General features: G+C 41.6%; 1 protein-coding gene and 1 long non-coding RNA gene across 2 annotated transcripts in view; one reads left to right on the plus strand and one right to left on the minus strand.

Moving 5' to 3' along the window:
- Window positions 1–7247: 7247 nt before the first annotated feature.
- Window positions 7248–17581, minus strand: LOC118370249 (SLIT and NTRK-like protein 6). Its single transcript, XM_035755175.2, has 2 exons — window positions 17099–17581; window positions 7248–10673 (listed from the first exon to the last, which is right to left on the minus strand). Exons 1-2 carry the CDS (start codon window positions 17188–17190, stop codon window positions 8162–8164), a joined length of 2604 nt encoding a protein of 867 aa, XP_035611068.1. The 5' UTR covers window positions 17191–17581; the 3' UTR covers window positions 7248–8161.
- Window positions 17582–24255: 6674 nt separating this feature from the next.
- The window catches only part of LOC118370250 (uncharacterized), a 30203-nt gene continuing 26533 nt past the window's right edge, over window positions 24256–27925 (plus strand). The window contains exons 1-3 of the long non-coding RNA XR_004822767.2: window positions 24256–24386; window positions 24574–24845; window positions 24928–25014. This is a non-coding gene — a long non-coding RNA (uncharacterized LOC118370250). The remainder of the gene's footprint in view (window positions 24387–24573; window positions 24846–24927; window positions 25015–27925) is intronic.

A 27925-nucleotide genomic window follows, 5' to 3' on the forward strand; every position in this document is an offset into this window, starting at 1 on the left:
CCCAAATGTGGTCATATTTAACAGGAGAAATCTTACATAATGTTTTTGATGTAATTGGGAAACTGAAAGGACACAATTCTCTATTTCATATGACAAAGCATTGAGTCCGTGCTTCATATTCAGTTTCTACCTGAATAGATTTGTGCCATTGAGCCTCGACTAAACATTCTCCATTTATCTGCAGTGCCTCAGTTAGCGGTTCAGTTTGTATAGTCCTAGCCGTCCAATGCTTTTACACCAATATTCTTCCTTCGAGTTCATTCTGTGAGAGCAGAACACATCCCAAAATACATGTGCCTCCAAGCTAGAGACAAAAATAATAAAATAATGTTAATATTAAAACAAAGGTCGAACTTACATTTGTGTTCTCAGATGCTAACACACTCCAAACACATGACAAATATCTTCCTTATCTCACCATCGTCTAATAGCTGACAACAAGGCTACAGTAAGGAAAACAATGTTATGACTGAAGGATGAAAAGGCCTCCGCGGAACGTTCTCAAGGTGACAGGAACGCTGAGATGCCTGGACAGCTTAGAGTAAGGTTTTACAAATGGCTCACATGCTTAAGTTATTTCGACTAAGTGAGGTACAGTACACAAAGAGATGCCAAACAAGTTCCAACGTTACAAAGGAATTCAGCATTGTATCTCAAGGAGAGCTAATCTTTTACCAATCTAACTTCTCAAGGAGGCATTGTGACTGCATAATCACATTCAATATAAGTTGGGGAGGTTATAGCTCATTTTGAAGGTGCAGTGAGGCGGCTAAAAATAGCTTCGGGGGGTGACAGAGCAGACAGTCCACGTGGAGCTTCCTCAAACGGGGGGTCTAACTCTGGTGCTCACTGCAGCCATCACAGCCCTGACAGGCCTGTCTCCCGTAGAGAAGAGGGGTTACAAAGGAGATGAGTGGGTTGGTGGGAAGGGGAGGAACACAGCAGAGATGGGGCGTGGGGCATGGGGCTTGGTGGAGGAGGGTAGAGGGGGAGTCTAACTCTGGTTCTCACTGCAGCCATCACAGACAAGACAGGCTAGTCTCCAGCAGAGAAGAGGGGTTACAGAGGAGATGAGTGGGTTGGTAGGGAGGGGTGGGGGTGGAACACAGCCGGAGATAGATGTCAGCACAGTGTCAACGGTGTTAACCGTGTCCTCTTCACCCCGGCACACACACACCACATTCAAATCAGCTTGGGTCAGAAAAGAAGGCATGTGTGTCGCAAGCAGGGATTTACCTAACACTTCAAATCAGTAGTCCCTCCAAATAACACCCGCACATCACTCTCGACAACAGCCCCCTTTAACTTCCAGCTTACTCCTCAAACTGCCTCATCATGAACAAATTATACTCAGCTGAGAGCTTTGGCAGAATAGAGAACACATGTTTTGGTTTCTATCATGGCGGAATGTCATAGAAGGGGGCCCCGATGGTGCCTGTGTGTGCAGGATATGGAGGGGGCCATGTAGCAATGAGGCCCAACGATTCATCTCTAAACAACCTGAAACTCGCGATGGTGTAAACTGAAGCCGACCGCTCGTTGCACCCTGGATACAACAACACGCCAGTCGGGTGGGGATGGTAACACGGCCACGCTTCCCATTAAGTGTTTACATCGGCCCCAAACTCCTGGAGAAACGACATCAATTACAGCTGTAGGTAGAACACGTTTGCAAGCGACAACGGCACAGGAAGGCTGGCGTTGTTGCTTACTTAGACATCCGTCTCTGTCAAGAGAGAGTACATTAAACTGTTCGTGAAATCTGGGGGTCTCTAAACAAGTGAGGGCTGACTTCATTGTTGTTACTTGTGATGTCAGAAGTACTGCGTATAGCTGGGACCCTTGATGCTTAAAGCTACATACGCTCAAAGAGACATTCACTCTGAACTTATACAGGGAGTAACAAATATGATGGACTAAAACGAATAACTGAGATAGTACTGTGAGATAATGAGGATTCTAGCTTTCCAGCCAGTATGAATGTGGCAGCACAACTGACATACAACCCCAACCCCCAATTGCTTGCTAATCTAGCAAATGATATGTGAAATGCACAGAATCCATATGATATCAGCCAGAGTACCATTGCGGTCCTGAGGGCTGCTCATTATAAAATGACTATCAGCATGCCAACAAAACAGAATGGCGAAAACACAGTAGTAGTTGTTCCAGATTCAGACACATCACATAGGATGTTTGAATTATCATAATGTAGTTACATTTTAAGGGAAAAGGTGTATAATTACATAACTATTGTAATATAAAATACGTACAAAAATAAAATAAAACAACAACACAAGTATTAAGCTATACCAAGATGTAGAAATAGATAAGTGAAAAATGTTTCAAGGAATATGTACAGTTTAGCATCCGGCAACACGGATGCGAGTGACAATGGTGATTATGAGCTGGAACATCTGGGATGAGTCACGAACGCCTCACCAAAATTTCACCTCCTTTTTGTCAGGACAAAAATACACACTAAGAAGGACCCAACATGTTATTGTTGAAGGTAAGACAAACGAAGGCCACACAGTACGTTACATTGGATCAGATATTACTCGAATGGCTTCAACCTTTAGCTTTGCATAGGTTTACTAAAAAAGCAATGCAATAATCTACATCTGCAAACTACATACATTTATCAGGGTTAGCTGTTTTAAAAGAGAAGATACATGTACAATCCTGCTTCAGGTTGCCGCAGGCCAATACTACATGATAGCCTATTGAAAATATTGAAAGAACGTATTCCTCAAAAGTGATGGAACACAGACAAGCTCTAAGGCATGTTTGCCAGAACATTGCTGCAGAGCTATGAGCATTCCCCATACAGAAAGCCTCAACATCCACACCCCAATAAAATGGATTGAGAGAGAGAGAGAAAGAGAGAAAGAGAGAGAGAGAGAGAAAGAAAGAAAGAAAGAAAGAGAAGAAAGGAAGAAAGAGAAAGAGAGAGGGGAAGAGAGAGAGAGGGAGAGAGAGAGACATGCACGCCGCCTCTTTGTGCTGTGCGTGACTGTGGCTTGTGAATGAGATAGCTGGGAGCGAGCACAGATAGTAATATGTTGGCAAACCATTAAACATTTAATTGCATCATCGGTCGGGTACAATAAAGGGTGCTTTACACTCTCCAGTCTCAGCCGTGAAAGAGCATCAGCGATCACTTGAAAAAATCCAAATCCAGACCTCATCTATAAGTGGATCATTACTCTTGTAATATTATTAGAAACACTGTGGGCAATGTCATAGTTTCACTGTTCGATCATCTTATGAGGAATGTCTCGTTTCGAAGCATAGGGCATGGGTGTGACTTCAGCAATGTGACTTCTGTCTCCTCATGGGCAGGCATGTCGTACACGAATGCACATTAAGTTGAACATGCAGAACATTGTAGCACGCGCAGGGCCGAACACTAGAGTCAGTCCTCACGGCCTCACAATAGTATGCTCGGTTAATGTATTAGTCTTTTTCACAGTTTACAATGTGGAGAGAGATGTTTCATGTGGGTCATGGAAGCTTTGAGCATGCAGGGCTGTAGTATATGAACCTCGTGTTAACAAGACAATATGTGATACGTGTGCATCGTTTCAGCCATATCAGTAGCTGCAAGGGCTCCTACAAATATTTTAATGTCATATGCAGGGTGTGTGTGTGTGGGGAGGGGGTACTGAAAATAGCTTTCTATTCATATTTCCAACATTTCTATGGATTTATGCTGTGTGTAAGCTAATCTATATCTAGCTAACGTTAGCTACTCCTCTAGGTTAAGGAACCCGTGTGAAGGTAATCAGTATATATTGGTGAAGGTTCCCTGTGGCGGCGTACATTAGACGATGAATGCATGTATGCATTTGGCTTCACTAAAGGCTATGGATTCATTAGCTTACTGTATAAGGGGCTGTTGATAGCCCGAACTATTCATGGGCAAGATGAAAATCAATAATGTGTTCTAATGAAACCTCTGTGGAATTCACTTCAATGGATGAATTCAAGCATAAAAAGTGTATCGTATCGGCTGACGCTTTAGAGTGGTTAAATAGAGCTTTTTCAGAATGTTTACTGCGGTGCAAGGTCGGCGCGTTCTACAAATAATGAGGTGACATCACCTACAAACGAACCTCTAAAATGGCTGTATATACACTTATATTACCAGGGTTCAAATTCAGTTGTCTGTTTTGTGACTGGATGTGAAACGTTGATGTTCTGATAACTTTGTTAAGTAGGAGTATATAAACAGCAGTGACCCTGGTGCCTTCCTTTCAAAGGTTTACATAATCCAACTAGACCATTTCTGGTAGAGTGCTCTTGTCCAAACCAACAGACAAAATATTCATAATTCACAGTTACATTTGGGGTCATGAGTCTAGCTTCTCTACACCACTGAAAGCAGTGATACGGTACAAATACTGTAACTCTCAGCTGGGTCGTGGTGGAACTATTGGCACCAGTGTACTGCTCAAAACTGCAGGGCAGAGGGCATTCTGTAAAAGAAAATGGTAAAGACAAGACATTAGCCACTTACTTTACAAAGTCTACTGTCCAAAGATCCACTGTAGATTGTCTGAAAAGTAGCTATTAGCAAATGGGTTGGCAATTTCACATCACACTATGTATGGCTCATATGATTGACTTTAGCTAGCTGTACAAGTAGGTCTATTACTGAAATAAAATGTACCTTTGAGTATAAAGGAGAGGGGTAAGATATTCAGCACTGACACTTTCATGTAGTTACTCTGACTCGGGGTACAATAGTTGATTTCTAGATGAGAAGAAATGTAATGTAAGATTGCTTTTACAGTAGAGGCCTACGTCTTGTGTGTGTTCCAATATTACCGTCAGCTTTTGTTGCAGTTCCGGCTGTCAGTGGCAGTGCCCGAAAGTATGTATATTTTGTTACGTCCTCCAAAGACCGAACTGTCGGCACGTCAGTAGCTGAACTAGAGGTTTCAAGTCGGCCAAGGTCTCTTCAAATAACAGGTTTGAAGTTTGAGCTACTAAATAAACATTGTGTGCCGTGGTCTCCGCCCATAGAAAATATTTGTTTTGATATTATTTTTCACCACACATATCGTGGTTTGTATTTCATGTATAATGTAGTGTGAAAAATGGTAGGGCTGGGAATGTCTACTGTACATGCCAGTTTGCACCAAAATGTAGCATCTGGAAAGAATATACCTGCACATGTTTAGAATTTTCCACAAATAGCCCCTTGCCCTCATGCTTAGTCATCCATAATAGGCATTGGGCTGGATTCATTTCATATAGACTGAAGGTGGAGCCAGTTAGACAATCACTGCATACACATTTTATCTCTACTCCAATGTTGACATAAAAGGAACTTTTTCTACTCCCCTGTCGGCACTCTGTATGTTGAGCAGTTTCGACTTCTAACTTCGACTTCCGTTGCTGAAATATTAACACCCACAAGGGTTTCATGAGCACAAAATACTGAAAACATTTCCCCCCAAAGGAACATTGTTTTGCAATTTGGTAAACGTCACAGAGAAAGACCTACCGGAGCACATCTCCCTTAATTCTCAAAGGAGAAAATCCCAAGCCTTATCGCTGTGTCCGTATTCCAACCCCAGTTCACCTGGGGGGGCGTGTGAGCAGTTTTAGTTCTGTCAATTATGATGTATAATGGAAGCACCGGAACAGCCTACTAAATCACCAGCTAGGATGGAAATGGAAGTCGTGTAGAGCAGTGCAGAGGGGATTTTCTATACCCCATTGTTGTGCAGTAATTAAGCACTGTGGATAAGCAATCTCAGAAGGGGGTCCAATAATGCAAGGGGGAAATGACAGACTTGTGTTTGCAAGGCAGAGAACTGGAAAGACTTGACATGCCATATTGGGCGATGGGGGAAGCCAGGCTTGAGCATGGATTTGACACGAAAGAGATTTTCGGTGTGTGCGTCTGTGTGGATATATATAGCAATTCATTTGAAATTCTACTTAGAGTAAAATGACCAGGATGAACCTAACTCTCAGCTTGATTTATTCAAACAAGCACACAGATGGTATATAATGCTGTGCTGTATGTCCATGGGAGGAATACAGAACATGCAGCAGCATTGGCGACATGCATAAGTGTGAATAACAATGTAATGTCATTACTATCTTAAGTGCCCTCTGTGCAGGATAGCATCATGATTTCACCCACTCCCCTGTTGAGCACATAATGTGCTATAATATTAGATGTTTGGTCACTTTTATGCTAAACTCATGACATAATGTAGTCTTTTTGCAACAGGCTTTGCAATATACCTGCAAGCAATCTGTTTAGAGGACTGAAGAGCTTACCTATTGTATTGAATCTTGATTGTTCAAAGTTTGCAGTATTGCAATTCTTTATTTACATTTAATACATGTTCACCTGCACAACACTGAAGGCACAAAATAACATAGAATGTGTGACATATATACAAAAATTACAGAATAAATAATTTCATCTACATTGGTATAAAATAAAGTTTACATAAAACATTTTCAGAGTTGAACAGGGTTGCTTACTCGATCAGAATAATAAAGTGAACGCATATATCCTGAACATTTATCATGCTGAGAGAAACTGGTCAGTTGTGATTTGTAAAAATGACACTCATACAAAAAGGTTCGTACACACGTCAGTAGTTCTGTCCCCTTCAGTAGCAGGAAAGGAACAATGATAAACAGAAATTGCTGTTGAAAAGTAAGTCGATTGTCATGCACCATCTTTTTAAATGGCATTTGATTAGTGCAATGCATTTCTTCTGTACAGATGCAAGATATGATTTATATATGTACTGGGACTTTTAAGTGCTAAGTTTAGGGAAAATGGATTTGTACAAACACGTTCCCACTGGTTGGAATACAAAATGTGGTATTGAAATAATGCAAGGGCTAAATCTAATGAACGACAGGACTAATGTGCACTTCATCATTGCGACTCAGAATACATGTTGGCATTTTGTTGAGTCTACGGCATTTTGAGCATGCTGATTATGGCATATGATTGAAACAGCCTGACAGAATTTGTGGAAAACAATGAGGCCTGCCAAAGATCTAAGCTAAACTGGTAACGAAAACTTACCCCTGCCGTACTTATTTGCCTTCCCGATAATTACATTTGGGAAAGATATCTGTTATATCAGCAACTTCAAGTGCTGTCTGTCTACAGTGACTTGCGAAAGTATTCACTCCCCTTAACATTTTTCAATTTTGTTGCCTTACAACCTGGAAATAAAATAGATTTTTTTTTTGGGGGGGTTTGTATCATTTGATTTACACAACATGCCTACTACCACTTTGAAGATACTAAATATTTTTTTCTTGTGAAACAAACAAGAAATAAGACAAAGAAAAACAGAAAAATTGAGCGTGCATAACTATTCACCCCCCCAAAGTCAATACTTTGCAGATCCACCTTTTGCGGCAATTACAGCTGCAAGTCTGTTGGGGTATATCTCTATAAGCTTGGCACATCTAGCCACTGGGATTTTTGCTCATTCTTCAAGGCAAAACTGCTCCAGCTCCTTCAGGTTGGATGGGTTCCGCTGGTGTACAGCAATCTTTAAGTCATACCACAGATTCTCAATTGGATTGAGGTCTGGGCTTTGACTAGGCCATTCCAAGACATTTAAATGTTTCCCCTTAAACCAGTGTATATACACTGAGATCATGTGACAGATCATGTGACACTTAAATAAAGTCCACCTGTGTGCAATCTAACTAATTATGTGACTTCTGAAAGTAATTGGCTGCACCAGATAATATTTAGGGGCTTCACAGCAAGGGTAGTGAATTCATATGCACACCACTTTTCCGTTCTCTTTTTTTGAATTTTATGAAACAAGTTCTTTAAAAAAAATTCACTTCACCAATTTGGACTATTTTGTGTGTGTCCATTACATGAAATCCAAATTAAAATCTATTTAAATTACAGGTTGTAATGCAACAAAATAGAAAAAAAACGCCAAGAGGGATGAATACTTTTGCAAGGCACTGTATAGGAAAATAAAACAAAGAAATTGCCAAATATACATTACATTCTGTGCTACAAATGACTTGTATGTCCAAGACCGCTGTGGGATATGTAGGTCTTCGACTGAAAATATAAGATGGCAGTTTTGGACAAGGCACTTATGGAGTTGAATATAAAACCATTAATTGTCTTTTTATATCAGTTAAATGCAGTTTGATGCTCCAGAACCTCCAAATAATCTGGCTCGGTGTGTAGGTTAGCTTTGAGTTCAAAGTACTCGTTTTTCGTTTGTTCCACCATGACCTTCCTCGGTCTCGACAACATAATAGTCTCCATTAATTTCAGTTCCTCGTGGTGTCCTGGAACCTGCATCTCTACCATTGGTTGTAGCTGGGACATGTTTTTCCTGAGGTATTCAGTAATTCCGAGCTGCTGCAGCTCCCTAACCCTCTCCCTCTCTAGTATGTTTTTATAGAGGGAGCTCGCATCGCCGAGTGTTACGAACTCAGTTGGGCAGTCTGACGTCACAGCTCTGAACTTCAAATTAGAGCCTGTGAGAGGGGAGGTATTCTCTGTCTCCATGATGCTACGACAGATGTGCTTTGGTTCGTCCAGTTCATTGAGGTCGGACTCATATTCTTTATGCTGAGTGCAGTAGGTGGGGTTGCGGCAGATCTGGACGATGGGGCTGTGTGAGCGCTCGTCATACACGGTGCTTCCGGTCCTCTGCCCCAGTGTGTGGTGGGTGGTTTTCTGGCCGTACATACTGTATTGCAGGTGGATGGGGCTGCTGCTCTCCCGCGGCTGCTCCTCCGCCTGTTTCTTCTTCACCCTCCTTCGCCGTCTGTGCACGAGGAATGCCACAATCCCTGCTGAACAGAAGATGACCATGAGGAAGATGACGAGCAAGCTAAGGATCAGAACCGAGAGCGGAACAGAGTCCGTGATTGAGCTGAAGAAACCGCTCCTAGAGCCGTCAGTCGCCACTGTGGTTGTCTCGTCCTCATCCGTGGGAAAGGAGTAGGTCACTAGGCCGCGGCACAGCAACTCGTTTCTAAGGGCCCTCAGCTCAGCCTTCTCCACTTTTCTCGGTGTGTGACACAAAATGGAACCTACGACTGTGTCCTTCCTCAGCTTCTCAACCCACTGTTTGAGACTGATTAAGTCACAGCTGCAGTCCCAGGGGTTGTCCTCTAAATAAATCTGCTCTAAAGAGTCAAGCTGGTCCAGCACGTTGCTTACAGGCAGGTGCATGAGCAGATTTTTTCTCAGGTTCAGTTTGGTGAGGGGCACGTTGCGAAATATCTGCAATGGGAGACTAGTCAGCAGATTGTTATTCAAAGACAAGAGTTTGAGATTTGGCAAAGGATTAAAAGCTCCTGGAACAATTTCTTTGATAATGTTATATTCCAAATATAGGTATTCAAGGTTGTGAAGTCCAATGAACATAGTCGCGGAAAGGGTTTCAATTCTGTTGCCGTTGAGATAAAGTTTTTTCAAATTGCTTAAGCTGAGAAAAGTTTCATTGTCAATGTAATCAATTCGATTGTTGGCTAAATTCAATAACTCTAAACTGTCATATGTAACAAAGTCATATTTCAACAGTCTCTGAATCATGTTTCCTGTGAGCACCAGCTTGGTAGGGCTTTGCTCAAGTATTCCAATATCTGAAATCCGTTGAATCCCTCTATCCTGACAATGCATTAAAAACCCAGCCACAGGGTGATTGTGACAAGAACAGTGCTCCACACAAGGACTCCCTGGAACATAAGAAGGTGTCGGAATCTTTACGACATCCTCTAACTTCGGAATCTCTGCCACTTTGGAAGACGGAGTGACCACCATGTCCAGTGACTTGGAAGGCTCCTCTAAGTTGATATCAGCGTGAGAGGGGCAGAGAACATCCCGTTTGATTTTGGCCAGGATGGTGCCCCTGAGGTGGTGGGGGCTGCTGCAGACCACCTCCCCAATGGCCGACTGGGCCCGCATGTTCTCCATCCAGATCTTCAGGTGAAGGATCTCACAATCGCACATCCAGTCGTTGTCCTCCAGAAGAAGCTCCATGATACGCCCAATGTGCTCCAGGAAGCCAACGTAAGGCAGGGTTTGTAACTGGTTCCCCCGCAGGTCCAAGTGGGTGAGCGGAACAAACCGGAAAATATTGCTGGGAAGAAACTCTATGGCGTTGTCGTTGAGGATCAGAACTTTGAGGCGGATGAGTTTGCTGAATGCCCCCGGCTCGACAACACGGATGAAGTTTGTGTCCGCCTGGAGAAACTCCAAATTTACCAAGCCGTGAAAAGTGTCTTCCTTCAACGTGACCAGGAAATTACTGTTGATGTGGAGCTTCTTCAAGGAGCCCAGTGCACTAAAGACGCCAGGTTCAAGCTCTTGTATGCTATTAGCCCCGAGATGAAGTGAAACGGCATTCTTTAAACCTTCCAAGTCTTCTGCATTCAACTCCACCAAGTCGTTTTTGTACAGATTGAGGTGGAAAGGTAGAGCTGACGGCACTTTGATTTGGGAGATCTTGCTGATATTTCTCTCCTCACAGTTAAGATACAGGATGCCATCTTTTTCTTCACAAGTACACAATGAGTCACAGGATTCACTCAGAAATACCTTGGAGGGGTGGATGTCTTGGAAACAAGCAGCAGTGAAAAATGAGCAAAGGAAAAGGATGAGGGGTAGCATTTTCTGTCCGTTGTATCTGCAAAGCATAAAGAAGGACGGAGAGAGGGAGGGAAGAGAAAGATGTTACCAAAATGTAATGGATTTGAAAAACAACAAAAACATTGTCAATAAATCACAAGCATTTGTTTACATATTTTTGCTATAAGTATCTTAACTACTTTGATTAGATTATCAGTCCCTTTAGACAGACAATAAAGCATGGGCTCCTATTATAGAAATACATGGACCCATTCTTTCCGAACTGTACCTATATACTTTTAATCCTGGATCATAAGATCAATGCAATTCTCACAGTATAGAAAATGAAGTTGAAACTGAATACACAATCAACTTTAAATTAATTATGCATTGATGTATCATATGCATGAAGGGAGCATTCTTTAAAACATGCATGGCCTAGTGAACATTGGAATCTTGTTTACATGGCCACAATACCTCATATACAAGGTAATGTAGAAAACTTCATATGTTTAAATAATACACTTGGGTATGGCCTAGAATAGATTTGATCCATGTTTTTAACCCAAGAAGAGCCAGCGTCAATAAAACATTTGTTTTCCTCAAATGAGCAAACATGTATTTTCTCACCCACGCGATGTTCCTTTTCGAAATCTTTCACACAGCAATGTGTGATCATCACACGAAGCGATGAGATTTCATTGATTCTCCCTAGATGCCGAACTAGCTTGATACTGTAGGTTGGGTGTATTGTGAGATATGACAGGCCTCACACTGTTGAATGACAGCGCTGCACTGCATTGGTGGAATAAATAAAAAAAATACACCGATCAAAGACAATGCTTTATCACTAAATGCTTTATCACTAAATGCTTTATGTGGATGGGGGGTAGAAAAAAAAATTACAAGATAAAAAAATAAAATGTATACTATTGAAAAGTGACTGGGTGTATTATACAATGGATGACAACAGGGTCAGGAGAGTGGAAAAAAAACAGCCCCACATCTATTTTCAGAATCAAATGTGTGTAGCTTGTGGTGAAGCAACTACACAGATCCATTGGAGGCCAGTGAAGCCTTATAAATGCCTTCTCATGCATGTAAGCAAGGCCAACTCATCACCAAACAGTTACTCTGCTAGTGGGAGGTCATAAAAAAAAAATGTACTGGGAAAAATAGTGCACTCTGAACGAAGGAAAAAAAAGAGCAGAAAACCTCGGAAATAAAACGTGTATCACTCGTCCCCTGCAGCCCTTGTAATATACACAATGATCCTTGTCCATATATCGCCAGACAAATAGGTCATTCACACTGTTTGTTCCATGTACTTCCTATTGCTCTCAAGTGCAATCTGTTCGACAGAGTGCTCGCGCCAAAATGGGGTTCCCGCTTGATGATTCCATAGCACCCTTATCCTGCATCACTGATTGTGTTTTAACACAACTGCAGCAGGTATCCTAGCGGTTAAGGGTGTTGGGCCAGTAACCAGAAGGTAGTTGGTTCGAATCCCTGAGCTGACTGGGTGAAAAATCTGTCAAAGTGTTGTTGAGCAAGGCACTTAACCTAATTGCCCTTGTGAGTCGATGTAGATAAGTGTGTCTGCTAAATGACTCAAATGTAAATGTCACAGTGGTGTGGAATATTCACAATGTAGTATATCAACCCTGTTATTAAGTCATAGCAAATCATAGCTTTTGGGAAATACAGCTATTGCCATTTGAGACCATTGTTTGTCCATTTAAATTGATTTGCGGTGACTGATGCTCCTAATACTTCTCCTCTGCCCGAGCAGAGCAGTTTACATGGCACTGATATAGCCTTGAAGACTCATCCTCGGTAAAGGGGAATGACATACATGCTAAAGCGTTAATCATTATCTCATATAGCTGCTCTTTTCTGCCTATAAGCATTGTAGACGCAGGATACAAACGCTACTTCTATGGCTACCACTACCGCTACTTCCACTGTTACTTCTACTGCTACCACTACTTCTACCACTACTTCTACTGCTACCACTACTGTTACTTCTACTGCTACCGCTACTGTTACTTCAACTGCTACCACTAGTGTTACTGTTACTTCTACTAATACCACTATCAACAACACTAACATGACTACTATTGTATTCCCTAAGTGTACAAAACATGCTCTATCCATGACAGCCTGACCAGGTGAAAGCTATGATTCCTTATTGATGTCATCTGTTAAATCCACTTTAAATCAGTGTAGATGAAGGGGAAGAGACAGGTTAAAGAAGGATGTTTAACCCTTGAGACATGGATTGTGGAGTGCCTTTGAACCGCATATGGTAGTAGGTGCCAGGCGCACCGATTTGAGTGTGTCAAGAACTGCAGCGCTGCTGGGTTTTTCATGCTCAACAGCTCCCCGTGTGTATCAAGAATAGTACACCTCCCAAAGGATATCCAGCCAACATGACAACTGTGGGAAGTATTGGAATCAACAAGGGCCAGAATCCCTGTGGAACGCTTTCAACATCTTGTAGAGTCTATGCCCCAACGAATTGAGGCTGTTCTGAGGGCAAAAGAGTGTGCAACTGTCACGCCTTGGTCTTAGTATTTTGTGTTTTCTTTATTTGTTTGGTCAGGCCAGGGTGTGACATGGGTTATTGTGGTGTGTTTTTGTCTTAGGGGTTTGTGGGGTGTCTATGTAGTCTATGGCTGCCTGAGGCGGTTCTCAATCAGAGTCAGGTGATTATCGTTGTCTCTGATTGGGAACCATATTTAGGCAGCCATATTCTGTGAGTGTTTCGTGGGCGATTGTTCCCGTCTTTGTGTTTGCACCAGATAGGGCTGTTTCGGTTTTCGTTATTTCTGTATGTATAGTTTTTCCTTCATTAAAATATCATGAATCACCATCACGCTGCATTTTGGTCCGATCCTTGTTCTACCTCTTCGTCAGAGGAGGAAATAGAAGAGAGCCGTTACAGCAACTCAATATTAGGAAGGTGTTCCTACTGTTTTGTACAGTGTATAATTATGGGTGGTTATGAAAGGCTTCTGTATTTTACATAATAATTGAATGGCCAAGATTTGTCTTAATCACTATGAACAGAGGCTTTGACTTTCACAGAAATATACCCAATATATTCCACATTTTGGCATTTCTTCCAGAGCAGGTGGTCTTCCAAAGCAATGTCATCCATTATACAACCAAACACTGATGCCCCCCCACAGCATTGATAACGGAGGACACACAGCGGCTGAGCGATAGCAGGCGTCCATGATGCTGCAAACCCCAGCTCCACTCAGGTGGCCAATCTTGCGGCACACACACACACACACAGCTGATCCCCCGATGAGATAGCTATAATTGGTGCCTGATCGATAAACGCCACCGTGCACAGGGCTTGCCACAATAAACAATGCAGCACACACCTATACAGTGGGCTCGGCTGGTTTGCCCCACCTCGTTGATAGCGAGCATATGCGTGATATGCTAATAATAGCAGCACGACACCAATTCCCCTGATAAAGCCGATTTTAGCAGGCGTGCATTTCAAAAGGTCTGTTTTAACTCATTTGGTGCAATTGTTTTCCCACAAGGATTATCAGTCAGATGTACCAAGTGACTTTAAATATGTTTAGCAAGATAGACATCTGCAGACGTGCGAAACATTGTCACAATCAAGGCACTTGGCTCTGCAGTAATGTAAAACACAGCAGAATCTGGACCAAAGGAAGACCCCTCCCGTACTCCCTAGTTAGACCAGAAATGTATTATTATTATTATTCTGTTTTAAAGGAGACTTTGGAGGACGCCATTTGAGAATATCACACACACTGACAGAAGCCGTCATTGGGTTATATAGGGCCCGTGATTTGTTTAAGGAGTTGTCTTTACTCAAGTCATTAAGGTAAAAGGGAAGATCTTCCATAATAGCACTGAGCTGCATGACCAAAACCACAGACATGCCCAAACCTGGGAGATCTTGTAAAACTAGTCAACTTTAAATGACTCATGATGAATAACTTTGACAAGTGACTATCTTTCCCCACCACACAAAGTAGGAACAGTAAAAGTCTCAACAAATGTGGTTTTCTACAGAAGCATCATCCAAAATGACGTGATGTTGAAATATCCTAACGCAGCCTAGTCGTTGGTATCCTTTTAATCTGTGTAGATCCATTACACAAGCCAAGATTAGAACACTTAAACCCAAAACAAAAGGCTGTGATTTCGGTATAATCACTTTGTACAACATAAACATGACATTTTCAAGTCACATACACCACCTTGCCAGTCTCAAATCAACAACATGATTCAAATGACCCCTCTGGATAGATAAGTGCTGTTAGTTTATGATTATGTATTTCTGCATGGTGTATGGTATTGGCATTTGTGTATTGACATACACACTGAGTGGACAAAGCATTAAGGACACCTGCTCTTTCCATGACATAGACTGACCAGACTGACCAGATGAAGACTTCGACTGACCGGTCACTTGTTAAATCCATTCAGTGTAGATGAAGGGGAGGAGACAGGTTAAAGAAGGAGTTTTAAGACTAGAGACAATTGAGACGGATTGTGTATATGTGCCATCCAGAGAGTGAATGGGCATGACAACATATTTAAGTGCCTTTGAACAGGTATGGTAGTAGGTGCCAAGCATTGGAGCATCCCAGTGGAACGCTTTCGACACCTTGTAGAGTCTATGCCCCTAATGAAATTAGGCGGTTCTAAGGGCAAAAGGGGGGCACAACTCAGTATTAGGAAGGTGTTCCTAATGTTTGGCATACTCAGTGTATGTTCACCATTTGCAATACAACCTCTAATTGCTTATTTAGTTATATTATGGAGCCATAGTGTTGAAAGCTAAGGACCACAGTGTCTCTGTACAGAAGTAGATTAGCCAGCAGACTGGAGGCTAGACTAGGGGTTGTTACTGCTGCACACCGGATGCCACGCTCATGGCTGAAGGACTCTAAGGGAGGCAAGGCAGAGAGAAACTCAACTCGAAAGCAAATTAGGAGCTTCTGCACACGATATTGTGCAGTGCATGAAAATGCACCCGGTGGAGGACCTCTGCGCAATGTTCCCAGGCCAATTCATGGAAGGACAGTTCCCTATTCCAGTGTATTGGAAGTGATGTGCTTGTCCTACAGGGAAACCACTACTCCCACATACATCTATAGAGACGTCACCATGGTCCTCAGTCCCACAGTCCACGGATGATATTTACATTTGATCATTCAAGAATGGTGTCTCTGTGTCCCATTACAAACTTTTCATAAGGTCTGCATGTGTGCGTTTGATTTTTGATTTTTCTTCCTGTTCTTAATTCATACTCAATGACTTGCCGAATCAGGAATACGGTTAGTGGGTGTCCACGGGTGATAAGTCCAAATGGGAATTTACATGATCCTACCTGAGCAGGAATACAATCTAGCACAATAACCATATATTGTAACCACTTTCTTCATGCTTTAAGCTAGATTTCAATGCACAGTGAGTGCATAAATGTGATGACCAACTCAACTTGGTCATCCTTTAGCTCAAAGACCATGCACTTACATGGAATCCATAGTCACATTTTATTCTGTTCCCAATGCATTATATTCTTCTACACATATGACTAAAATGTAATTACATGTAAAACCTAGGCCTGTGCATTTTATTTGACACATTCTCAAACAATATTTCATCTGCAGTTACAGTGCTCAGCTGAGTAATTGCATTCTGGTTGCATGGAGGTACCTTCCATGTTAGAGCGATGTTATAAATGCCCCCAGTTATGAGGTAGCCTAACTTACCTGATTTACACACAAAACATGTTGAAATTAGAACGTCTGCACAAATAAATTTTGAGTCAAGTAAGCTGGTAAGACTCGTGTGTGCTATTATTACCAATAGAAATCGCTCGGGAACAGTTTAGGTGAGCATATGCTGAATCATGTTCCATGTTCCAAGGACGATTGATTGTAGTAGACTAAATCAATGCGTTGCTGGAGATTTGTAGTACGTGCAGCTGAATTTAATGCATGGCGGTGCGCCAGGTGCGCGTAAAATACCTGAATGTGTCTTGTCGACCCAGGTGTAACGTTACTTTAGCAATTTTATTTCGACTAATTCAACTGCCCTCACGAACTAAATAATTATTTAATCAGACAATCCAATTTGCAAATGGAGGATAACAATTGTTGAAGTTGTCTTTCCAACTGCAATCTCTAAAAACACACGCGCTTTGGCCAGAACACTTCCGGACGTTTAAATACAAAATATAATACAAATTGATATCTGTAGGTTATTTGGAGGAAAGCGTGCTCACAGCCTCAGCTAGTCCGATCAAACCTCGCCATATCGAACGGACACCTGGATACCACACAAGATAGACGCAGGAAGTTAAAGTGACTATATGTCCTACCAGTCTAAAGGAAGGTTGTCAACAAACTAATTATAGAAAGTAACGAATTTATAACAGTTGTGAGACTTCTCGTTCTGATGATATGATAGGCTACTTACCCGTTGTGCAGAGTGAGAAAGACTGTGGCTAATCCAAATGATGCTTGGGTTAGAGAGGTTGATCCATGTGGAGACGTAAGGATGCGAGGCATCAAAAGTCCCCTCAAACCGTTTATTTAAATTTTACAGCATCTTCTTTAGAGAATAGGCTAGGCATACTGGTGTAAATAACGTTTACTTTTGTCACCTCTTCTTTTAGTATTAGACTGTCGGCGTTTACAATCCGGTATTGCAAAGTGTTCAACCCGACGCGACCCGTCCGAAGCAATTTGGGATGTGTTGGCCTTTCCACTTTATCTTTGATTAATTAATTGATTCATGTAGATCCTTATTAGTCTCCCTGGTCAGTCCTCTCTGTTAACTTCTTCTGTGCTAAGTTACCAGCCACTAAAGGGTGAGTGTAACTGTAGAGCCTTTTTGGAATACTGAGCCTTAGAATTTGCATGCTTTTGAGCGGTGGAAAGCTCCGAAGTATTGTAGTTGTTCTGGGCTCCTCCCCCCGAGACTCACTGACTTTTATGGCATTGCATGGTGTTGTGGAACGCGTTTAGGAGAAGGTATCTGGTTCTGAAGGTCAGATTGCCCACAGTAAACCTACGAATGTTGATATAATATAATTATTTATAATGTGTCTATATAGATTCATTAGAGATTCACCTCCATCTGTAATGTAACTTATTGATTTGCTTTATTTATGTTTTTGTTTGTGTGAAGATGACTGTTTTGGGGAAACAGAAATCTTTCCTGGGAGCCATGATCACAGTGAATATCACTTTAGGTCATGCAACTGTCAGAAATCGCAGATTCTAAAGTATTTAAAGTGTGTGTGTGTGTGTGTGTGTGTGTGTGTGTGTAGGTGTGTGTGTGTAGGTGTGTGTGTGTAGGCGTGTGTAGGCGTGTGCAGACGTGTGCTTTATGGCTATGTGTGGTAAGCATGAAACCTAATATTTCAAGTGAACTACAAGGAATGTTTACTGTGCAGGGGTTACCTTGTAAAGGTGTTTACATATGTTTCCTGGTCTCTTGAACTCTCTGTTTTACAGTAAAATAAAGCCTCACCTTGGTTGTCTTTTTACAGTTCCTATCAGGGAAACTAGCGCTAGGCTAGGTGTTCAACACATCATATTTTATTAATGCTCAAAATAACAGGAGACAATGGATATGGTTTCACCCACTAGATATTAAAGACAGTTGACATGTTTGACAGTTGTCATGAATAATGCAATGTAAATGTGTTTAGGACACCCGCATTGACAATGCGTTCTCATCCTGAAAGCACATAGATACACATTATTGTTTATTTACATTCCATCGACACTAGCAGTTAGTGTATTCCTTCCATTATAATTCAACCTGTCACTCACTGAGGCATACAAGTTATGTGTGAAGGTGTGAAGCTAAGGAATCATCCTTAAAACGACTATCCGTACACAGTCTATGATACAATGGCCTATACATACAAACAGATTGAACTCTGTGCATACTTCATCCTAAGTGAAAGATCAATGGTTGGATTTTCTGGTCAGTAGTGCCTGAGCTTGGATGGGATCTGACTCTAATTGAACCTCATAGTTCTATACCATTACTATATCTCTGTCTGATTGTGTCAGGCGCATTTGGAAACTGTTCAAAGAATGATTATCTGATCTGAAGATGCTCAAAGAATGATTCTCTGATCTGAAGATGCATTGGGCTTCACTTCCAATATTATACTCTCATGGGGTAAGATATTTAGACAACACCTGGAATAATCCATCTGTAGTTAGATTATTTAGTCCAACATTTGTTCATTTGGTTTACTGCTTCGTAAACATCTCATTTGATTCAGAATTGGTCCCCAAGGTAAGTAAATTACAGTTATCCGAATCCTCATGAGCAGCTTTCGAAAGTAGAGGTCTTGGAGGTATTTGAATGAGACTGGTTCAATATTTGATGATATAGCTAGAATTCAATCAAAGTTGCACGGTAAGCCATTGGGGCTTGTCCTTTGAATCACAGAAGTGGACTGTTTACGTTTGTGTGCATTAACGCACGTTTATGTTTTCTGTGGTTTGAGGCATTATCCGCTATTGATTGAATTTCGGTCTTTCAGGTAAATATCTGACAAAATATTAATATGCAGGTATCACAGAAAGTTTAGAGCCCAGCTGTCTAGCTTCAGTGTTTTCTTATGGTGATGCAAATATAGCACATTTGAGCAAACTGAATCTCACTGGAAGTTATACATTTGTTGAGAGTTTGTTTGTTTTGACCTGAAGGCACGATGTGCCTCATTGTTTTTGTTGACTCTCCCCACACACTGTCACAGTCTGACTCAACCGTGCTACCCCACACTGATCCTCTTCCTCGTAGGCATGTCACTACTGGCCATTTTACATGAGAACCCAAATTTACCCTGTAGAAATAAGACAAACTGGGACGCACTGGGTTTTTAATCCGAGTAGGCAACACAGGTGTCTGTAAACTGGTATAACGTCAACCCTGACCCCCAATGAGTTCAGAGATCATATTCAGGGTATGCATGTTAAACTTATGCCCTAACAGACTGATATTGTAGATAACGTTTTGATAGTAGAGATCACAGACAATCAATTATAGTATGTACCGAATGTGCACTAATATATGTATCTTTAGGGACAGTCAAGGTGGTCGCCTGTCTTTATTTGTGATGAAAAATGGTATCAACTGATGCCTATATACATAAAGTATTATATATGTCAATTCGAAGCTTTAGATGACAGCTTCTTCTGACAGTTCCATTATTTATTTTCTCTGTTTCGTTTACAGAGACATATTGGTGACACGACGGAGAGCCTATCTCCATAACAGCCTTCATCGAACATGAAATTATGACGATGAGGGATGTGAGATGAGTGAGGTTAGTGAGGTGAGCACATCATTTCCCATGATAAGAGACAAATGCACAGGAAGCAGGTCCCAACTTGTCGCATTCTCAGTAACTAGCAGAATAACCTGTCCTGGCAGAGTTTCACAGTCCAGTAATGCATTAGCTACACTGACAGAGGATTGTTTTCTATGTAGTTGATGGTCCTACAGTAAAGTAGGAAAAGATAAAGAAACATTCCTTTACTTCTCTCCGATGCCAGAAGTGTGGGAACATTTGATTTAGTGTAGTATTTAGATGGAATTTGCCATCACAATGTAAACGTTTGAGAAAATCATAATGGTATTATATACCGTAATATTTGATAAAAAATGTTAAAAACAATCGCATAGAAATCATGCACCCACCACCAGCAAATATTACAACAAAATATATGGGTTATGGGTATTACTGTGCATTGACAGTGCAATACCAGATTCTCAGCACACAGCAATGCGGAAAGACATGTCCTGAAATTCTGACCTTTTCAGTTTCAATCATCAGAGGCAGGCACTAACAATGTGACATACAGGTTCTATAAATCTAGGGGCCACATCCACAAAACGGTTTCAAAAAAAGGTCCTAGGAATCCTGTTAAAACCTGTTTTAAAGACCAGGAGGAGGATGTTAAGACACTGCTCAGACAGTAAAGTCGACTCTCATCTCTCTCATGACAGTTTGAGGCACCACAAAGTTACCACGGTGACAGGATCTTAATATGCCCTGTATAGTCACAGCAAAAATGATCCAGTATCAACAGGATTGAAACATTTAGTCCATAATGTTTAACATTTCTTTTCATTAAAGGGGTCAATAATGTTGGTTGATCACTTTGCCTGCCCTTTATTTTTGCCTGATATGTTGACATGCATAACCTTTTCTCCATACCAATTCTGATGGTTGTCAAAAGCGAAATCTTGACAATATCACTGATACAACAAGATGCTCTTCAAACATCACACCATTGAATAACTCTAAAATCGCTTTGGCACACTAGGTGTCGAGTAACAAGCCGATAATGTTGCACACAACGTTTGAAAGGTCTATCATATTCTTCAAACAGAATCACAGTTAACATAAGCCATAGATGGCTTCAGTTGGCATGCTCAACTTAGGCATATTTTATAACAATGTGATATTGCGCTCAAGAGGTATAACTTGAATTAACATAACGTATGAAATGCAATAATCTGAAGAAAAATAATCTACCTGTTCATGTATTAGCCTAGTGATTCTAGGTATTTAGGCCTATCGTGTGGAACAGGCCTCATGTGTAATCATTGTCAAGTGCAAGAGACAAGTGTTGCGTGTAGGTCTAGATGACTTATGGGTTGATCATATAGAAATATCAAAACGTTCCGTCAACAACTCCAAAGCAATTGCATATACCGCAGGAGCCACTGCCTCACCCCCTTTTGTGATTATCAAGACACTTGCTGCTAACTCTTAACTGGTTAGGCCAGGTCAAGAGGGCTCCTGAATATCTGTCGACTGGGTGGAGTCTTATGACGAAAGAGGCTTCACGCATAGCTTTTATTTTCAACTATAAGAGGTGGGAGTACAATGTCTCTATTTTCCGCACTTACAACCAATTTTCTACTATGAGACACTTTGTGGATACTGACTTAAGATGTGATTATGTGACTCAGACCTCCACATAATTGTATTGTAAATCCCAATGTCAATATTAATGGGAGATGTGTTGTACTGCAGACCAACACTGAGTGCACAAAACATTAAGGACACCTGCTCTTTCAATGACAGACTGATGAGGTGAATACAGGTGAAAGCTATGCTCCCCTATTGATGTCACTTGCTACACTATCAGTGTAGATGAAGGGGAGACAACAGGTTAAAGAAGGACTTTTAAGCTTTAATAGAATTGAGACATGGATTGTGTATGTGCGCCATTCAGAGGGGGAATGGGCAAGACAAAAGATTTAAGCAATACAAAAAATTGAAGTGCCTTTGAATGGGGGGTATGGTAGTAGGTGCCACTCAACAGTTTCCTGTGTGTATCAAGAATAGTCCACCACCCAAAGGACATCCAGACAACTTGACATAACTGATGGGAAGGGAAGAATTGGCGTCAGCATGGGCCAGCATCCCTGTGGAACGCTTTTGACACCTTGTAGAGTCAATGCCCTGACGAATTGAGGCTGTTCTGAGGGAAAACGTGGGGAGGGGGTATCCTTATTGTTTTGCACACTCAGTGTACATCTCGAGAAAGGTATTCTGCCGGCCCATTGTGTTTATTCATTTGTCTTTGCGTCGTAACAAATGTTTTGTAACAGAAAATCAAAAAACAAGCATTATTATTGTTTTTGGACCACAAAGGTCAGAAAGTTCCCTTCTCGTTTTGGCCACATTGCTTCAGTTTGGTCCCTAGTGAATATACCCCAGGCCTACTGCTGCCTTGTCACTGATACGGTTGATTTGTTTTGATTTGTTTGATTTGTTTTTCTGAAGCATCAGTTGAGGACCATTTGGAATAAAACAGTGGAACATCTCTGCATCAAACAAAAGGTTTTTCTGAAAGATTGTAAATGAGACAAAACAGATTGTTCTGTGATCTATTCTTAAATCCATAAAAGTTACAACAGAGTAAGTCAAATTTGACTTTACTGCTTTCTGATTGTTTTCCAAATAACAAGCATTTAACTATACTATGATGCATATCAACAAAACACTAGGCTGTAGCATGCTGTCTCTTTTTGATGTTGCTTGTTTCAAAGTTCAAATGAGCTCAAAGGCTACCAATGATGAGGGAAGTGAACGTGAAGGTTTGGCATAGTGAGTTGTGTTTCCTGCCCAATAGCAAATAACATCTCTAAGAGTTATCTTTCTCCTTCTTCTCCTTCTTTGTATCATGATTGTTTGTAGTTACACTTTATTTGATTTATCTGGTATAGTATTCCCGTTGAACATTTTAAGTAGACGCAGATGTTAAGCAAGTCTAGATGTCGTAATTCAATACGTTTTTAGGTGCCACTCATTGATGCAGTATTACCTTTGAGCATCAATTCATTGTAGAACCCCTTGCACATATCCCTTGTTTTATATAGGCAGCATCATATAGACATGACTAATAGATAATAGAGTGGTTTGTTGTCTTTATTGTACGGAATTACACAATTAATTTGAAATCCTGCTGTGAGAAAATAGTGTTTATAATACTATGATGCAAAAACATCTACATTTGTCCTGGAAGTGTGTGTGGCGGGTCTATCAGCTCGACTGCACTTGCAGTCTGGGTCATTGCAGTGGCTGCGAATCTGTTGGGATGTAATCTTCAGTGAGAGGAATTGTTGGCAGAACAAATATGTTATCTGCAAATAGAGAACAGAGATAAAGGGAAATTATGGGGAAAACAATATTTCTGTCCAGAAAAGCTGTGGGTAGGTGACCTGTGAGAAAACAAAACTTTTCCATGAGCGTCACGGCGTGTGACCAAGTTAGCTCTGCTTTCATTTGGGGAAAGCACAAGGTAGAAAAACACTCAAATAATATGATTGCCAAAAGCATACACAAATTGCAGGACACTACTGGGAAATGACAACATTAAAGACAAAATGGATAAACACAGCAACATCACCAGAAGTGCAACATTTGAAATAAATTAATCATTTTGGAGAATACCATTAACGGACAAGGGGGAGAAAGAGGAAGTTGGATAAAATTGTTCCATCAACAGGGATAGATAGGCATGATTACACAGGCCCACTGACACTAGGACACAATGTGATATTTTCAGGTCATGTTCAGGCTGCAATGGTGCAATACAGTAGGTTGGCTGTTAGGACTTATTTCAGGATATTGTTGCACATCAGCTGATCAGTATTGGATCTGTTGAGCCCTTGTTTACTGCTTAATGTGACTAATCAAACCTGTGGCATGTATTGAACCCGGAACAATTTAAGACGTAGGCATCAGCCCTGGCAGCTAACACGAGTCTTCAGGTCTCATGCAAAGCTGCCCACCACACGAATATATGGGTAACTCTCAATTGTATTTCCTTTATTCTTCCTGTCCTCTCTCCTCATCTCCTTCACAAATCGCGTCGGACAAGGCCAGATTGAAGGAACCTCCAATGCGATTTGAGAAGGAGGCGTGGAGAGAGAGGACTTGTGGAATCAAGGAAAGAGAATTGAGATTTGTGGTGGGTAACCTTGCATGAGGACTGAAGACTCTTCTTAGCTCCCAGAGCTAATGCCCATGCCTTGGAAGCACCCTGTGCTACACTTAAACCCTCTTTCATCTCTTCCCCCTCTCAGCAGCAGCTGACAGATATCACTTGTGTGATCTGAGTCACATGCACCAACGAGACTGACCGAATATCAAACGAGAGTCACCCAGGCGACTCCAGACTCTGACTGGAAGTGAACAAAAGTCTCCAGGCTCCAGGTTTGAGGATAGTCATCATTCAGGCCTCGTTCGCCAAATTACTTCTGCTACACACTGCTGAATATGAACCTATTATTGACTTAGAAAGCCTATATGTGAGCTTGCTATGTGCTGAATCATACTATGCGAACAATAAGAACAGCATGCACAGTAAGATTGATATTGCTTTTTTGTGGTCATTTTCCAGAAGATTGGACAACGAGACACCTGTCTACACACTTATTACCCTAGAGACGTTCACTTGATACGCTGCTCACTAATAGTCGTGTGACAGACTGTACCTCCCCTTTCACTGAATAGAACAAAAGTTTGAGTACCTGGCAATATCTCCCCTTCCACCGACGAGGACAAAAGAGAACTACCTGGCAATATCCTGTTTATTGTCCCACTGAGGCTTGTTTAATTAAAAATAAACACCTCTTTATGGTCCAAGGTCGCCAATACAATTGGTGTTCTATTGTACGTGAATGAAAGCCCTTTGTGTGTTCTTTACGTTGTTTACTGACTTTTGTGTCCCCCATCACCCTCTTCCTCTTTCCAGACAGGAAGTGGCCTATTGTGGACAGAAGCAGATCAGTGAGAGTGGACAGCTTGTATTGGTCGTGTAGAAGGGCTGGACAGCCTCAGGGTAAGGCCTCACACCACATGCTGCTCGATCTCTGTTGGTCCTGGCCTGTCCTCCCTTCTTGTAATAGACTCCTCTCCAGTCCCATTTAGGTCATTGTGTAATGGGTGGGGCGGCGCGGTCCATCGGTCCCGCAAGCAGACAGGTTGTGTGTTAATTAAAGAGGCTTGGGTTGCAACTGAATCACCATACTCTTGAGAGCCTGCCGTGGTTGACCACATCAGAGAAACCTTGCTTATCTAAAGGTACATCTACTGTAGGTTCAGTCGGTGACATTATGGACAAACATTTATTTTTCAATGTTTTTGTCAGCTTGCACAATAGGCACATGTCTCCAGTAGTATGGTAGTTGCTTTCTCAACGACACAGATGATTTGATTAATGCTCCCTTCTGTAAAGCTTGACATTTCTAAATCAAATTCACAGGAAGCATGGTATTTCCATTGGTTTGCATTGCCCCCTTCTGGTGATTTGCCGTACAAATTCAAACAGAGAGCAGTTTCGGGGGTGAGGGATCCAAAACTACATTGGCTGCTTGCACCTACTGATTGAACTGTATCTACTCAAACAGTGTACAAAACAAAGCATAGCAGAGAACTGTTTATTTGGGATAGCATTTGAGCTTTTAGAACTTTGTGTCTGAACTACGTATGCACTTATTCATATATTCCAATAATTCAATCCTGCCATTTAATTGTGTCTGTCTGTCTGTCTGTCTGTCTGTCTGTCTGTCTGTCTGTCTGTCTGTCTGTCTGTCTGTCTGTCTGTCTGTCTGTCTGTCTGTCTGTCTGTTTCTGTTTGCTATTTGATTTTGATGTTGCTAGTCAAACAAAAACAAGGGTTGGATGTGAAGAAATACATTTTATATAACTTACCGTATATAACACAATACCGTATATCATGTGACAATTTGCTAATCTTAAAATTAAGAGTCAGTAGAGCCTTCAAATCCATACTATTTACATTCAAATACATTATATGTGTGTAGGGGACCCGTAGTGAGAGGAAAAACACACTTTTGACAGCTCTGTCAAGTGCAAAGCTTAATCACAGCAATTACCTGTGTATACACTGCACAGTGCACCCTGTGGACGAGTGCTGGAAATACTGCATGTTCTCAGGCATGGTGATTGTGTGTAGAACCATTTCTGGATGTATTTGCCCTCATCTAAAATACGTACAGTGTATGTACACAGTAGGGGGCTGCTTCTGTTTGGTAAAGCTCTTGAATCAATTTGAACTAATATTACAATGTTTAGCTACTGTTTACATTGACATAGTGCACCCACAACCTGTTCCATATAGAACGTATTTGCAGTAGAGTTAGTGCACATTTTAATGTACACGCTGTGATTTTCTCTCACTCTCTCTCTCTCTCTCTCTGTCTGTGTGTACGTGTATACCTTGTCTCAGATTCTTGTGCTGCAAAACCTGCCCAATGAGTCCCAGCTCCTGTAGCCCTTCTTTACCCCTCCATCCACACACACAGGGCCTCTGCTGCAGGTACACCTCCACCTCCTATTACCAATGACCTTCATCTGCCGACTGTGACCAGGAAGTCATCCCCAGGGACCCTGACTGGCACACTGTTGAATGCTAATACCCGGCTCAGGCTGTTCTGGCTTTAGAGGTCGTCTACCATAGCTTCCCATCACTTCCTCTGAGCCCCCATCAAATGTTAAATCCTCCTAAATGCACCTCAGCGGCTTTGGTACCTAGCGTTCCCTGCACGACTGCGCGGGTCACTCCAGCTGAGGCCTTGCTCTTTAGAGCCAGCCAGTGAATGAGAACACAGGGAGAAAAGATCAGTCCAAAAGATAAGACCTGGCGTCGGCTGTGAGTTGTTTGTGATGCTAATGGTGAGCGTTTTGAGGACAATTAGCGACAGACGAGGCAAACAAAGAGAAAAGGTCGTCTGGGAGAAGAGATTAAGCCAAAGATTTGGTTTGGAGGCATGTGTGGTGGGGTTTGAAAATTGTTCAATGTTAAGCAGTTTGATCTGCCATTAAAGGTCATAAAACAGATGGACTACTTATCGGAGAGACTCTGAGAGCTCAACGGGGCCCAATGTAGTAGGACTATTCCTGCTGAAAGCAGTACAGTCGTCACTAGAGTCCAACAGGAGGGGATTATAGTTAGTTATTTGCAGTCAGAAACTCCTCACAACACCTGTCCTCACCACGACCCGAACCCCCATGTGAGTCAACTCAAGTAGCTCCCCTGGAGAGCTGAACAACAAGCCTCGTTTGGTGGCAGAGATAAAAAAAAGTCCCCCAAATGATAATGAAATCGGCTCATTACGATAATGAGCAGCATTGGTAATGAAGGTGATTTGCCTAGCCTCTTCAAATGCCCGATATCTGTCACCTAATTACAGGCGAACACCAGGAAAACATTATGTAAAACGTGGCGTTTGGGGCCTGGGGAAGATCAGGGAAACAGCAGCTGTATCTGTTTGTCTACAACACTACAGTTCATGTCTTGTTTTTTCACACTGTATTCAAATTGGATACATGCTGGTTTAGGGATTGTCAATTACCTGATGTAATATTCTGTAGTTTGAGACACTGCCCACTGTGCAAAAACTGGTTGAATCAATGTTGTTTCCAAGTCATTTCAAACCCCAAAATCTATGTGATGATGTTGTATCAACATGGAAAACTGATTGGATTTGCAAAAAGTCATCAAAGTAAGGGCATTTCGATTTTTTTCCCCCACGTAACTTTTAACCTAACTCTAATGACATGGTGACATTTGTTGTTGATTTCCCATTGAATTCACGGTTAGTTGACAACTCAACCAAATGTTAATCAAAACTAGATGTTGAACTGACGTCTGTGTCCAGTGGGTGTGATCTGTTATGTCTTGAGCGTGGGACAGAGTAGATTGTGGATGAGCTTTTTCAGGACAAATC

Source organism: Oncorhynchus keta, chromosome 37, assembly GCF_023373465.1.
Source record: "Oncorhynchus keta strain PuntledgeMale-10-30-2019 chromosome 37, Oket_V2, whole genome shotgun sequence".
Lineage (NCBI taxonomy): Eukaryota > Metazoa > Chordata > Actinopteri > Salmoniformes > Salmonidae > Oncorhynchus > Oncorhynchus keta.

What these genes read in the sequence shown, in the direction of transcription:
- LOC118370249 (XM_035755175.2), bottom strand. Translation starts at nt 17,190, where the DNA reads ATGCCTCGCATCCTTACGTCTCCACATGGATCAACCTCTCTAACCCAA. An exon ending in TTTCTCACTCTGCACAACGG is followed by an intron (nt 10,674 to 17,098) that starts GTAAGTAGCCTA and finishes TATGCTTTGCAG; the next exon opens with ATACAACGGACAGAAAATGC.